This window comes from Acromyrmex echinatior, chromosome 1, assembly GCF_024713525.1.
Source record: "Acromyrmex echinatior isolate Ae372 chromosome 1, ASM2471352v2, whole genome shotgun sequence".
NCBI lineage: Eukaryota > Metazoa > Arthropoda > Insecta > Hymenoptera > Formicidae > Acromyrmex > Acromyrmex echinatior.
Window position 1 is genome coordinate 17,662,531 of NC_141852.1, and position 16,404 is coordinate 17,678,934.

Sequence of the window (16,404 nt, forward strand, 5' to 3'; positions counted from 1 at the left end):
TTCAAACAACACGCATATCTAAAACACATATTAAGAACAAAAGAAAAATATTGTTTTTTAAAGTCTCGTTTTTAAAAAATTAAAATACAGTGATAATAATGTATGCACTTCAATATTACTCCGATTATATTACATACCTATCTTACGTGAAAATATTATAATATGCTAGAGAGTAGGTACAATGTTGCGAAGAAATTATGTACGTGTATGTATGTGACTGCTAGTTTGCGTCTAGTATAGTCACAGATAATCTGTAAAAGGTCATGTAACTTTTTTCCTAGGGCGAAAACGTGAAAGAGAAAAATGATAATTTTATATATATATATGTGTGTGTGTGTGTGTGTGTGTGTGTGTGTGTGTGTGTGTGTGTGTGTATGTACATATATACGTACAAAAATTTTTCACTTTTCAGTTTCACGTTTCCACTCTAGAGAAAAAGTTACACAAAAGTTAATACATTCATAAGGCTAGAACAACTCAGAATAAAAAGTTCTCTGATTAGAACGAAAAAAAGTGTATGTTTACTCTTGGGATTTTCTTATGAAAATCGGTTTGTTGAAAAACGCTTTCTTTTTCTAGATTTCTAATTTAACTTATAGAATTATTCTTTTAGAATAATGTTTAAAACAACAATTAAAATAATCTATAGCCATAAGAAATCGTTTGATTTTTAAAAAAAAAAGAGGAACTATAAAAATGTTTTCTTTTGTTTTATTTGGAGAACTATTTGGAATAAAAAAATAAAGTAATATCTCTTTGTAATAAGTATATATCTCTTTGTAATAACGTGGTACATTGAGCCAGCAAACTCAACATTTAAAAATCTAATCGGATGATCTAGAAGAATACATCAATAACAGCAAGGCGCTCACTCAACTGTTGAGTTTGCTGAACGCAGTCAATGATGATGATGCCTTGAAGATGAGTTCCCATAATTGGTTTCAAGATGAAAATTAATAAAAATTTTGCACGCCGTAATAGGATCGTGCACTTAGTGTGCTGTTTCAAAAAGACAAAATTTGTATAATTCGTCGTGCAGTCAACGTTCTATTGTAACGTAACATAACGTGCTGGTAACGTGCTGGTAATGCGCAGTCAACGTGTTGTTTACATGATTTATTTCACGTGACTTCACGAATTTCAACACATGAGTATAACATGCGCGTACGGTGGAAAGTTTCAGAGCTTCATGACTTTGCAATATACGGTTACCATGCCGTTCAAATGTTATTTGGATTCTGGGTCCGATTAAGTTAATCGGTCGATTAAATTTTAGTATTGCCAACTACAAGACTGAAAACATGACCTAATTATCTGGCAGTTGTGAAGAACGATAATAACAGCATGGGTCCTTATTAGTCGCAAATTTCTTCAATCACGAAAAAGTTATACACACGTGAGTACTCGACGTTCCGCCAGAAAAGAATGTTTTCAAGTCTTGTAGTTGACAATACTGAAATTTAATCGACCGATTAGGATTGCGTTCCGTTTCACGCATGATGCGCGTGTTGAATTATTTATCCTTGTTATTCACTGAATGTTAAACAAAGATAAATGATGCATCATGCGCATTATGCGTGAAACGGAACGCAGCCTAGGTTAATTAGAGTTGGTGAGTCCGGTCCTAAGGATGAGTTTTAATGCTCGTTTCCATCAATGTAGATTAACTTTAATCTCAGTTCAATTTAGTCTTCGTCTTTTTTTAGTTCTAAGATTAGAAAAAGATGAAGAGATTAGAAAAAGATGAAGAGTAAGTTGAACCGAGATTAAAATTAATCTACATTGGTGAAAATGGGCATTAATGTGATCAGAAAAAATGTCTTCGATATCTTTGTTTAAACTCGTTTAAGTAAAAGTTATCTTTTGAAGATTTGAATAATGTTACGTATTAAAATTAAATTTTAATTCAACTGTATTAATATTTCGTTTATAAATCCGATCGCTGTGAACATTTATTGTGCAAGGAAAGATTCAGTACCAACTTCACGATGCGAAACAAGTATTCATAGTCGATTCTTACATTTAAGACTGTCTTAAATACAATCTTAAGATATTGTAAGTCAATCCGGAGAACCTGTATTAGCATCTTAAGACATATTTAAGACAGTTTTAAAATAACAATGGACTATGAATAATAACGTCCCATGTTTAGCGTTTCACAGTTGTAACTTCTTCCTTAATCCTATGAACAGTCCTAGACGGAGAGGACAGAGATTTAGAGAGAAACATTGTCCAACTGTAGAGTACCTCTAATAAGAATCAAGTCATAAGGGGCACCGACTCCTGATTAGTCAGATTTCGAGCCCCTTTAAACGCCGCCATTTGTAGATACTTTCGATGTGGTAGTGAATTGGTGCAAGCACTGTTTCATAATATAGAAAGCGTTTATAAATTGTGGTATACAGCATACAGCATACGTACAGCCAATATAAACGCTCCCTAAGTTGTAAGAAATTAACTATTCACTGCTGTATTTTTCAAATTTCTCAAATGTGAGAAGAATAATCAATCATTAGCTGTGTTCAGAGGACTCAAATTGAGTGAGCGCTCGCTGTTATTCATGTTAGAGTAGGTGTAAAGAGAATAGCGCCAATGCATGTGCCTAATGTTGATTGGTTCCGCCATGAAGTATTATTCCATCCTTACTGTTAGATAGAAAAAAGACAACGTTAAAGAAAGAAGAGGTTAAGATGAGAAATTGTGACATATAGATATTCCAGATGTAGGACACCAAATGGCGATTTGACACTACTTTATACTCTAACTCATGTATTCTTCCAGATCTAAAATGCCAATTGGATGATTTAAAAGAATATACCAATAACAGCGAGCGTTCTGTTTGAACTGAACTGTTAAGCTTGCTGAACGCAGTCATTGTCTTTTCCGTTCTTTTTCCGTTCCGCTATTTTTCACAAAAGCTCTATACAGGGTGTCCCAAAATAATCGCCAAATATTTCATGGGCAGGTAGAGCGGACTAAACTGAGTCGAAAAGTCCTGTACCATTTTGTAACTTTCCCTAATAGTTAACGAGATTAATTCTTAAACATAGCCGAATACGCGCGCCCGCTCGGCCTATTGCGAAGTTATACGTCTTCCGATTGCATGGCGCGCAGATCATAGGAAGCGGGAATAGCTAAAGTCACTAGATTAACAAAGTACTGCGAATTGCTGCCATTTTGGCTCCATGACGCGCAGTTATTTAAAACTTTAGTCTCTTTTGCAATTTTTGACATAGCAACCAGATTTTTGATAATAACAGAATCAGGTTAGGATAACACTTCAACTTCAATTTTGGCTCCAAATGCTAATTCAATCAATCTTTTTATCGCGGTATCACAATGGCTGTACTTTGTCAATCTAGTGACTTTAAGGATAGTCCAGCGCGTCGTCTGAGCTATGGCTTGCGGCGATGTACTTTTGTCAGGTAGTCCCCATTTCCCATGACCCGCGCGCCAAGCGATTGATATAGGCGTACTCTTCTCAGAAGTAGACCAAGCGAGCGCGCGTATTCGCTATCTTTAAGAATTAATATCTCGTTAACTATTGGGAAAACTTGCAAAATGATGTAGGATTTTTCGACTCAGTTTAGTCCGCTTTACTTGCCCATGAAATACAATATTTGGCGATTATTTTGGAACATTCTATATCAAAGTAGCATAGGTCCTTCATTTTGGACCTACTAACTATACCCTATATACCAATATTAAGTGCTTATTGGACTACAGACTAAATCGAAATGGCGGTCGAAATAGCCAATAGGAAAATTGTCGGCATTTCAACTCAGATAAAAAAATGCACTACTTTAATATCATCTAAAAAGTATCCGCGTTTTTTGTCACTAGATGTGTGTTGATGGTCATATATCTAGTGACAAAATACCGCGGATACTTTTTAGATGACTCAATATCTGCGCAATGATGCCGATAATTTCCAAAAATGGATCTAGACACGGAGAAAACCCGCGAAACACACAACAGTGATACCAATAACTGTCGGTAGGCGTGTAAAAACAATTAAGGGCTCCGCACAATAAAAAGACTAGGAAACAAGAACAGAGAATAAGAATTTGAACCTATCAGAAACTGTGTATTCCACAATACATAATTTTTGATAGATTGAAATTCTTATTCTCTATTCTCTGTTTCTTTTATTGTGCAGAGCCCCTTACAGAATCGCACCCCTGGGGAAAATTTTTACTATTGAAATTAATGAGGAAATTTTTTTTTCACTTTTCACTTTTCATCTTAGGGATAAAGTTTTATGATTGATACCCAGAGCGCCAAACGTTAGCATGAAAAGGCACCTTTATGGTGATTTTCTTACTTTATTTTCTCCACGCGCATGAGCTAAAAAAAGTGGCCCTACTGCAAAGCAACACTGGGCGTGCCTGAACTCAAATCCTTATCCAATCCTATCACTGCGTCGTATTGTTTCTGATTGTGTCCGGAATTTTCAGAGATAGGAGCCATTAATTAATTAATCCTATCATTGTAATATTACTTGAGGCTTGAACCTATGTCCTTCACACACATAGCATGTTGTAATGTTTATCATTCAGGTATAGGTTCGGTATTCCTGCTCTTGTTTTTTCTTTCTGGCATGAAATATCTATAAATTGAGTGTACCGATAGAGAAGGTAAGAAAATTATTGCAGTATTTTTTCTATATATTTTCTTTGCATATATAATTTTTTTGGTATATATATATATATGTATATATATATATATATATATATATATATATATATTATATATAAAAGATTACTGATGTTATTACAGTTCAGTGACTTCTTGTAGCAAAGTTCATAGCTAAAACTGGTCTGATGCTATTAGCATCTCAAGTTGCATAAGCATAAGGCATTACATCTAAGAAGGTTTTCTTATCATCAAATCATCTAAGATGCAACAACAACAGACAGTAGAACAACTTGCCATACCACAACATGACCCGGCCAAAAATCCAATTTTTGCATCTACTAGTATGTCATTGCAAGAAGTAAATATGTATACAAGAATAACACCATCAGCTCCAACCTTAATTGATATATCTAGGCGAGTATATTTTGAGCTATATCTATATGACCTTAACGTGCGTAAAAGGATCCTACCCGAATATTTGGATTATTATAGTACCAGCTTACTATGGTTCAGATTTGTTTCACTTAAGATGAAACTTTCAACCTATCACTCCTGAAGAACGAGACTTATTACTAATTTTACAACAATCTAGTTTTTCAATTCCTGAGCCAATACTATTACAACTTCAAGTGTTTGGTTCCATACAAACAGTAACAGGAGAACATCTTTATCCATGGTTTCCGAAATTACCTACTAGTCAAATTGGCGAATATGGTGGATTCTATGGACCTGTAACAACAGATAACCATAATCTGTATGAAGAGATACCTTGTTTAGGGGTACTGAGTGAAGCCGTAAGACAAAGTATAAGTGATACTCTGCCTGGACCATATGCATCATCTTTAAATACTGATGAATTAACTATGACTGAAAACCTATTAGGTTATTTATCATTAGGAATAAGAGCTGATGAAGCAAAAGACATTGCTTTTAATGCTGGAATTAAAGCTGATTCATTTCCATGTTATCCTTATAATACTGGTGTGAATTTAAAGCTAATAATGTCTATTTCAAATATTATAGCACAAACAAAAGTTTTCGAGTTATTTACAGTAAATTTCAATGACTTAGTTAAGGAAGGATCTGTAATTCAAACAGTTATGGTACATCCAGTTCCACCAAAAATCCGTGGCCAACAAGAGAAACATGGAAACCTCGAAGTAACATCTTTAATGGGTGAACAATTCTTATTTACTGCTGGAATTGTATTCTGCGCTCAACTATGGAAGAAAGGATCGACTAAAACGAGTGCAAAATCTTGGTCATGTGCTATTCCAGTTAACAGGACATGGATAACAAATAGAAATGAGAGAAGAAACTTTCTTCCTCTTCATTATCGACAAGAAGTTTTCAGATTGACACCTGAATTCGGTCAAAACTATCGGGCTCAAATAGTAAAAGTTTTTATGATGAAAAAAAGAAATGCAACACAACAGCATTAACTATGCTGTTATCATCTAGCATTGAGAATGTATACGATTTTTAAGTAATTTTTTTTTTAAGTAGCAATTTTTAATAACTTCCGATATCTTTTTTTCCGCAAACAAGATTTTTCACAACTGATGAAAACGAAAAGGTCCGTGAATGACCGTTAAATTCGAGTTCTCGCAACGGAATGCAAATAATTTATAAAATGATGAGAAAAAGGAATATTTTTTTTCGCGTTGTATTATATTTTTACATTCAAGTAAGAGGAAGAAATAAAAAGAAGAGAAGACAACTCACGTATTAACAATTAAAGAAAATCATTTTTTTTTTTTTTTTTTAATAAGTCTCTCGTTCTCTTACAATTAGAACACAGTGGTAATATGTATGCACTTCAGTATTACTCCGATTATGCCGCATCTGCCTTACATGAAAATATTGTAATTAGCTTTAGAGCAGATACAACAGCGCGGAGAAGTCGTTGGCTAGTCCATGTCTAGTGCAGTCACAGACAATCGATAGCACTTTGCTTAAAGTGAACATCCTTTATAAAAAAAAAATAAAAATAAAAAAAACAAGATCACCATCACCGAGAATAAGTTAAGACTATAGTAATTATGAATGGTGTTCATTTTTCGCTATCTACATAGTCATAGTATTATTATGTATGTATATTTCCATAGTTCTTTTTTTTATAACTATGACGAAATTATTTTAAAAGTGTCGCGAACGAAGACGATAAAGATGATGTTTTTACTGAGATCAGAAAATGTCTTCGGTATCTTCCGTTCGACATTTAAAAAAAGGTTATCCTTTGAACGGAGTTACGTATTTCGAAGTTATATTAATTTAACTAGATTTAGTACTTTGTTTATAAATAGTTCAATGTCGTAATTTGCAATTGTGTATTACTTAGCGTCGAAAATACCTGTTTTTTTTTAACTAGCGATTTGTAATATCTCCTGATACTTTTCTTTTCCAAAAACACAGAAGACATAATAAAATAGCTATTATATCGTCCTGATAAAAAAAGACTATACAGTGAAAGCTATCGAATTATAGGAACCCCATTGATTATATTATATTTATGAACTATAAGGGAGCAAATAATCACCAAATTATTTACATTGTAATACTTAAGTATATGAAGTTATAAGTTTATACACATCGCAAGTAAAGTCCGAAATGCAAAAGATCTGTAATTGTATTATATAGTAACTAAATAAAAAACTTTGTACTATTTGAAGAGTAATACACATATAGATTACATACAAATGTATTTCCCTCAGCTAGATTGTGTTTGCCAAAATAAAATTACAAAATTCATAGTGCAGAAAAATATTATAACATATAATTGAAACTATTATTACTCCGTATTAAAAAAAAAACATTTATATTTGTATATATAAATATATATTTTTCATCACATTGCAGACTTTACCTATAATGTACATATCAAATAGATAAATTTAATTTATACAAGCTATATATTCGTGAGACGATTAGTAAATTACATTCTTCCTTCGATGATTTTGTATACTTTCACGATATTTGTTTTCGCTTTTACTTTTTAAAATTGGAGCATGTATTAATATAAATTAATTTTTTTATATTTACGTATACAAATGTGTACGAGTACATTATAATTTCTTTTATTTTGACTAATCCTAGGAACATGCTCTAGTTGACATATCAAATTTGATGTAAAGCCTGCTGCACACGATACATTTTTACCTGCCGAATTGAGTGACTTCGCGCTTAATGTGATTTGACTCATGTTTCTTGATTCCGGATTTAATCTCAGTCGCGCTTTACATATATTTTCTTACATATGTTTTCTTCCGGAAGGGAAGCGAATTTCGATTGCTTTGCTCAGATTAAGATGGTTATATCGTACAGGGACAGCCCGTGGGGTGGGCGACTCGGGCAATCACCTGAAGCGCCAGGACATGAGGACGCCGTTTGGTGGGGAAAAAAATTACTGTTAAAAAATTGCGATCTGTAGCAGAGGTATTTGAAAATGAGTTGATGAGTGAAATGGATATTAATGAAGTAGTAAAGTAATTTTCTAAGACTTTATAATTAATATTTGCTTGCCCCCATTTTTTTCGGTTTAGGTGATTCGTATTATATTTATCTATAGTCGTTTAGTTTTTGAGCAAATTTCTAAATACTAGAGTATGTGTGGGTAACTCAAGATTTTGAGTTCGGATTGGATCGGGAATTTTTTTCGGGCCGAATGTTTGTAATGTTCAGGTATCCGTAAATTTCGGTATCCGTAAAAATCAGATCGGGCAGTGATCATAGATGTAGACTTCCTAACGTTTAAATTTAATTAATTATACTACAGCTTAAGTGAAAAACCCGATTGAAAAATTATGAAGAAACATCACATTTATGTCGTTAAAAAATTTCTATGATCACTGCCCGATTTTAAATTCGGATATTCGAAAATTATAAACATTCGGATCCCGACCCGATCCCGAAAAAAATTTCTGACCCGAACCCGAGACTCGGGTACCCGTAATTTCAAATACCCGCACATCTCTACTAAATATCGTTTTTGCGCTATAATTGAAAATGTATTGTTGCTTTTTGTCTAGCACAGGGAACGTATGTTAAAAGGATTATTCAATGCAATTATCTTTTTTGAACATGTCTGATTACCCCCCCTTCCCTCTCTCTAAAAATTATGTATTTGTATATAGAAAATATCATTATCTTCAAATAAATCTTAAGAAATCATTCTGATGTAATTATCTTAACAAACCATATGAAATCATATTTCGATTCGTTTTTTATATATTATAATTTACTCGTTGTGTATTCATATTTACGGTTCTAAGAAATTCTTTGCTTAATATTGTTTGTATAATTAAGTCACTAAGTTGCTGTCCCCTTCTTTCGCTAGATGCACGATCGCTAATGTCTATGATCACTAATGGATGCATTCAGTACTAGTCGCTCACTAAGCGCTCAGTGAGCTTTTGTACCAGTTTGGTATATATTTTTAGATCTAACGGAATATGCCAATCAGACCGCTCAGTGAGCAATCGTGCTTCTGGTTGCACCCAATGTATGCGTAGATGCTAAGTGATGATAGGGAATGACACTTTCTTCTTAGTAATACTCATTTAGATTTTATAGAACCATAATGATTTTGTGTATAGTTTCCATTCTGATTCAGTCGTATTAACTTCTGTCTATTAAACAAAGGAGATAGGAATCATAAAGTTAAAAAGCAAGCCTGTGCATTTAGAGCCTTGTTACTATGTTGAAAATTGCGTAGCTTGCTGGCAACATTACTAGCTTGTCTGTTAGATTCACGATAGATCAGGTGTCATTTTTCTTGCGTGGTTTTAACTACCCTTCTGCATTGTGAGCTAATCAAGATACAGTTTTAATCACATGATTAAAGTACTTTTTTACATTAAGTGTCATCTGCTTTAAAAAAAGAGATATGACATTCGTGATGTAAAAGGAAAAATAGAATAAAATTGCATTTTGATTGAATTTTTTCGATGATTTACAGCAGTGGTCTAATTTATTTATTCGAGCCCGGGACTTTCAAGCAAAGTTAAAGTTTAGCTGCTGGGCCAAACACGAAACTTGGACTATTTGAAGCCGAGCCAGCAACATGTCCAGCAGTATTGCCAACATCGTTGCTAATACGATACATGCATTCAGTTAGAAACTCAACAGGAAGAAATGTATCGTATGCTGCAAATTTAAGAGACGCATAGTATATCAATATCAATATATACATCACGATTAATATATATTCCTTTCCATCATCTGACGGAGGAACTGATCTTGAATAGTACCATATTTAAATGCTAGAAATAAACTATTACAAAGGTCACCTTCCTTTTAGTAAGACTGAATATTATTTTGGAATAAAATATTCTGCATATTTCGATCACACATGTATACACGCACGCACGCACGCACGCACGCACGCACGCGCGCGCGCACACACACACACACACACACACACACATACACACACACCATACACGCATTGTTACTTTCGCAAATTCTATTTTAGTCAATTAAAAATGGAAGAACTGATGTTAGACGAATCGAAACAGTTTGAATTTTATGTCCGCGACAATGCGCCACATGTTCTCGGCCTCTGACAGCAACAGAGGCTGCGCAATCGCGCCGCAGGACCCGCCTCTTCCGATCACCGTTCCTCAACGCCGTCACTACCGCCACTTTCCTGCTGAGGCCTCGCAATTTGGTATGTGATGAGATATTCTGGATATGCTTGTTCGCCTCTGTAGACAACGTATTCGGGGAACACTAAACCACCCTGCGATGGTCTGCCCATTACACTATGATGGCCGGGAGGGGCATGTGCCATTTTCATTGCCGAAAATTGTAGAAACGATTTGCCAAGCGTAACTCTGCAGAGTAGTAAATGTCTAAAAAATTAAAAACAGAAATGTTTTAATACAAAATGAAATTAGTACTTTTGAAAATGAAAAGAGAAAATAGAATAGAAAAGAAGAACACATCAATGAATTCAATGTATGTTAATGCTATGTATGTACGTGAAAACTGCTATCGATAAACTTTTAATCTTTTAGAAACCTGTTGTGAAAGTATATTTAATTTATCTCCTACAAATATTTAATTTTTTCTTCTGTTTACCTGTGACAGATGTAACAGCTTCGGTCTTTATGTGCAGGGCATCCAGTACCGCCGCATATACCGTAGACGTATTGATTGCTCTTGCTGCTATGTTCAGCGAAATATATACCGGCGCCGAACATTCCACCGATATATGCGTGTCGTTCATCGAAGCCTTTCTGAACGATAGCATTAATAAATGGACTTCCGTGGAACAACATTCTTTCGTTTGCCTGTGATACTGTCGAGCTAGGAACACCCCTAGGTCCAGTACTAGGAGAAGCGGGAGCGGCAGCGCCAACTTCTTCAGCCACTTCTTGTCTTCTATGAGCATAACGCTCCCATAACTTGCGATTCTGAACCTTTTGTATCTACATAAAATATTTTTAGTTACAAAACTGTCAATAAAAACAATGTCGGTTGTTATATTATTTCCGATATATATTAAGTACATACTCTGACTATGTTGTATCGAGAAAAGATACCACCAGAATGGCCGTTATCTCTATGTTGTCTAATAGTACTTTGCATTTCCTCTTCAACTGCTAAGAATTCTTTGTCTTCTGTTAATAAATCCACTAACAATGTCCCAGGATTTATGGAAGGCTGCCAAAGGGAACCTGTTGCTGTATTTAGCAATTTATCCATGCCTTTAATTAATTTATGCCTATAACCATAAGCCGACACTCCGACTTGCTTCAAATCCTCATGACCCATTTCCGCTAATATATCCAAAGTGATTTGCTCGCGTTCAAATAGCTCAAGTAGATGCTCCAAACCGAGACTTTGCAGAAAACCAGCGACAGTCGTGATGGTACTGTTGTGTTCTTTACATATATCTTTGGACTCTTTCTCGGAGCATGGCTCGCTTGGCGGCATTGGACTGAGACATGATGTCGGGCGAGCCAATGGCACGCATAGAGTCATAGCTGCACCAGATGGCATAATAACTGTTTCTTGAGTGAGGGGCGGTGGCGGTGTTACAGGAACTAGAAAAAAAATAAAAATTATAACTAAGTATATTATTTATGTACATGAACCTACAGTATTCTTTTGTGTTTTAAATGCTTTTAATTAGTCTATAATTAAATTATGGAAAGGGTTTTAAAATAATTTATGATTATAGAAACAAATCTTACCGGATACGATACTAGGTGGCCTACTGCTAATAGAATTGCCACCAGCACTATTCACCATATTGCCCGATGGAACTGTTGGAACGATTTGCTGAGAAGCCATAGCATCTTGTAATAAACATCTTACATCATCCGCACTAGCCAAATCTACTGGAGTCTGACCTTCCTGATTTTTCAGGAAGGGATCGGCGCCATGAGCAAGCAGAAGAGCACATAGCTGCGTCCGACCCTTTTGTGCAGCTTCATGAAGCGGCGTGAACCCCCATTTGTCAGTCGCATTCACCACAGTATTGTACTTAATGAGCAAGGCTGCAATGTCCAAATGACCATAACTCGACGCATTATGCAAAGGAATAAGGCCACCTTTATCTTGCGCATTTACATCGGCACCACGTTCAAGCAAGAATTCAGCCACTTCCAGGTTATTGTATCCCGCTGTGTTAAGAAAAGTACAGTCTATGTATAAATACGAAACCTTGCTATTTCTATATAAATACAAGATCTCTCTATTTTATTTCTAAAAGCTCAAATTTATATATATATATAATACATTTTACAAATCTCTGTGGAAAAATAAAATAAAAATAATAAAAAAAATATGAAAGTTATTTAAACATATTTTTTTTAAAGAATTTTAGAAAAGAGAGATTATATTAACACTTATATATTCAGAAGTGATATATTACCAGCTAAATGTAATGGAGTACTATTGCGTCCTTGTGCATCTCGACAATTAATGTTGTCTTGTGTGACCAATCGTTGAACTCTAGCTAAATTACCCTTCTTCGCTGCATCCAAAAGAGCGCTATTTCCACGTAAAAGATCCGCTACATCCTGGTCACCATCTCTTACTAAGTCTAACGGTGTCGCGCCATCTCTGTTCTTTTTAGTAGCATCCGCTCCGTGTCTCAATAATAATCGAACTATTTCATATTTGCCTTTGGCGGCAGCTTCGTGGAGCGGTGTAAATTTCCACAGATCGGCAACATTCACGGACGCCCCGTGTTTTACCAATAATTCTGTGACCTCGTAGTGGCCATAAGAACAAGCATTGTGGAGAGGAACCAACCCACTACATCAAAATGAATATAATATGCAATATTATTAAAAGTATTTTATATTGCATATAAAGATGAATACTGAACTATAGAATACAGTAAAGAGAAATTAAAAATGTAAATATTAAAGCATGTTCAATGAATAATTAAAGTCATATTGCATTAATATTGAATTAATTACCCTTTGTCTTTGGCATGCACGTCAGCACCATGTGCTAATAGGTATTCTACAACCGGCACTCTATTAAAACCTGCTGCAAAATGCAATGGAGTTGAGTGTCTGCCGTCCAAATCGCGACAATTCACAGTATGTGGATTGGCCTGTAAGATTCTTTCTACAGCAGCAAGATCGCCCGATTTGCTCGCCTCTAAGAGTTGTGCTTCCACATCGTCAGTTCCATTTGGTGGATCTATGTAATTAAACATAAAGATAAAAATGTTTCCCAAAATAAATTGCGAAATCAGATTAAGGGCCTTACTCTTAACGACTGTGACTGTAACGTTACAATATCGTTGCGCAGCTCTTTCTCTTTCTCTCTCTTTTACAATGTAAAGGACAAAACCTATGCAACGACACTATAACACTATAATCATAGTCGTTAAAAGTTACAAAATAGGCTCCTATGTAATTTACCTTGCAATATTTTCAATACGTTCTCGGCAGAAATTTGTGCTGCAGTATACCCTTGAAGCGATATTATCGAAGGGTCAATATTATACGATAAGAGTATTCTGCAAGCTTGTACGTTATCCTCTCTAGCACACCTAGTAAGGAAATAATTAATTGACGTATTATGAACTAATAATATAAAAATTAGCTCACTCATTTCTTACGATGACGAGTGGTTTTCCAGAACAAAGATACCTGTGCAGCGCGGTTTGTCCTAAGCCGTCTAGCGCGTTGACTTTTGCATTATGCCGCAACAATATGTCCATCGCATCGTAATGCGAATGATCGGTTGCTACATGAAGTGGCGTAAGAAAGTCTTTATTTTTTTCATTCATGGCAGCATTCTTTCGAATCAAGGCTTCGATAACTTGCTTTCGCTTTGGATACGGTGACGCTACTGCACAATGCATCGGTGTATCGCCGGTATAAGGATGTTTGAAATTAACGATCTCTTGCGACAAATACTTTTTAAGCTTAGTAAGATCTGCCTGCCTGCAGGCGTCCAATAGGCAATGACCCTTGTATTCATCTGTAAATCATACATCAGACATTGATTGTAAAATATGCATGATTAAAATATTTATGAATGACAACAGAAAGTACAATCCACTCATAAATAGAACTTACACGCTAATCTTTCTTGTAATTCGAGGGTCGGTGCTACGTCAATGGCGCTCTTACTATGGCAGTTTAATTGTGTCGGATCCGCGCCTTCGCTCAATAATAAAGAACAGACCTCTGCTCTGGACTTACTCGCAGCTTCGTGCAATGGAGTAAATGTCCAGAGGTCACTGGCATTAACAGCGGCACCGTGTTTCAGGAGCGCCTCGGTTACTTCAAAATGGCCATACGAACAGGCGTTATGAAGCGGCACGAGACCTCTATAAAATCAATTGGGATTTTAATGGATCTTACTTAATTAGTTAGATTTTGATACATCAGATCTTAGTCAAATTTTGATATATTTAAATTTAACGATAAGAACACAGTAAATACAATAGAAATAAAAAGAAAAACGAATAATAAAAAAAATATAAATAGAATGAAACAAGAAAAGATATTTTTTATTATAAATTAATATTAAATCTTTTACATACTAATTTAGAAGTTGGATGTTTGCATATACCAACCCTTTATCCTTAGCATGGACATCTGCACCATTTTGAAGAAGAATCTGTACAACTCTAGATCTATTATAACCAGCCGCCAAGTGTAAAGGCGTAGATCTTCTTCCGTCACTGGCGTGACAATTGACATTAAGAGGATTTAGTAGCTGCAATAATCGTTCCTCGTTTCCAGATCTAGCCGCTTCTAAGAGTTCATCTTTCCTATATTCTCCTGTTAGTACTGGTTTTGTAGAGACATCTGCTACTTCTAATGCAGTCTTTCCTTCTGTATTCCTAATGTTTACATCTGCTCCATGCTGTAGCAGAGTAATACATACGTCTATTTTACCCTGTCAAGTACAAATGAAGATGAAAAAGTTAGACACCATTTCCATCTTCAACCTTTAGTACTAATGATAAAATCGCGTAAATATAAAGGCTATAAAATATGCACCTTGATCGCCGCCTCGTGCAAAGGCGTGAAGTTCCAATTATCTCTTGTATTTGGACTTGCTCCTGCTTCTAATAATAATCTTACAACATCACAATGTCCAAAAGAACAAGCATTGTGTAATGGATGTAGACCACCATCATCGCGTGCTTGGATTGACGCACCAGCAGACAGAAGAAATTCTACAACGTCTTTTCTACCATATCCTATAAAATAATATACATTTTATACAATTACATGTATAAAAACCTATCTGAAAGATCGACAAAGTACATAATGATGAAAAATGATTTGTATATACTTATGAACAATTAAATCATATAAATAATCATATCTAACAAATTTAATAAGTTTTAATAAATTATAGTTTCTATTTATTTAAAAGTTATAAAGTCATTCCTGTATTTTTTACTATATACACATTCAAACATATTGAATTGAACATACATAACATTTATATAATTATTTTTGTTAAAATTTTAAAAAATTTTATTAATAATTATTTTATTAATAATCACTTGTTAATAATTATTTTATTAAAAAAATTTAAACTAATTATTCAATACAATTATATATTCAAGATGAAACTTTATTTTTCAACAGTTATATATTCACAATAATCCTGACAATATTATACAGCATACAAAATGTCAATTAAAAAAAAAAAAATAAAAATTGGTATTCATAAACGGAAGTTTTTAATGTGAAAAATCTGTAGTAAAGAATTTCTTTCAATAACCTATCTAAAATTTATTTATTTTTCTTTATTTTCATGGAAAAATTTCCAGACACCTTCATCCAAGACTCTGTCAAGCACGTTCTCAATAATCATGTGTTGATGACAAGGAAGTCATCGCACATGATTACTACTTGACAGCTCCACTCAAGTTGCGATCAGCTGAACGTGACTCGCTAGCTCATTAACCTCCCTCGGCCATCATCGTCCACGTGTTTACAAGGAGTTCCGAAGTTTACAACATCCGGAGATGCAATCTAAGAAGCAACTCTCGAACGAACAGAGCGGAGATGAGAAACAGATTCGAAACATGACTCACCAGCTGCAAAGTGTAGAGGGGTGGACTTGCGTCCGGCAGTGTCGCGGGCGTTGACCGTCTTTGGGTTAACCAACGCCTTCACCTTGGCGAGATCGCCGGTCTTGCAGGCTTCAAAGAGTTCACGTAGCGGATCGCCACCGTTACCTCCGCCACCGCCGCCACCCGATCCTGGCAGCGAGTCCGCCGCATTCGACAGCGTCGATCTACGTCCTGCCATTTCCTCACACCGC

At 35.1% G+C, this 16,404-nt stretch overlaps 2 protein-coding genes across 4 annotated transcripts; one reads left to right on the forward strand and one right to left on the reverse strand.

Moving 5' to 3' along the window:
* Positions 1–4,215: 4,215 nt before the first annotated feature.
* On the forward strand, positions 4,216–6,383 carry LOC105154961 (uncharacterized). Its single transcript, XM_087405421.1, is given in 3 exon segments — positions 4,216–4,637; positions 4,780–5,175; positions 5,177–6,383. Coding segments are annotated over 2 exon segments (1,179 nt in total). The 5' UTR covers positions 4,216–4,637; positions 4,780–4,900; the 3' UTR covers positions 6,081–6,383.
* On the reverse strand, positions 6,367–16,391 carry Tnks (tankyrase). Of its 3 annotated transcripts, none has more exons than XM_087405326.1 (12): positions 16,175–16,391; positions 15,123–15,325; positions 14,693–14,985; positions 14,190–14,443; positions 13,758–14,091; positions 13,527–13,657; positions 13,074–13,302; positions 12,521–12,906; positions 11,838–12,269; positions 11,155–11,687; positions 10,720–11,069; positions 6,367–10,490 (listed from the first exon to the last, which is right to left on the reverse strand). In XM_087405326.1, the coding sequence occupies exons 1-12, from the start codon at positions 16,389–16,391 to the stop codon at positions 10,250–10,252; spliced, it is 3,603 nt and encodes a 1,200-aa protein (XP_087261452.1). In that variant the 3' UTR covers positions 6,367–10,249. The 3 variants fall into 3 exon arrangements, with proteins under 3 accessions (XP_087261452.1, XP_087261449.1, XP_087261448.1); XM_087405323.1 differs by having other exon boundaries at positions 13,527–13,648; positions 14,693–15,018; XM_087405322.1 differs by having other exon boundaries at positions 14,693–15,018.
* Between the last annotated feature and the right edge of the window lie 13 nt (positions 16,392–16,404).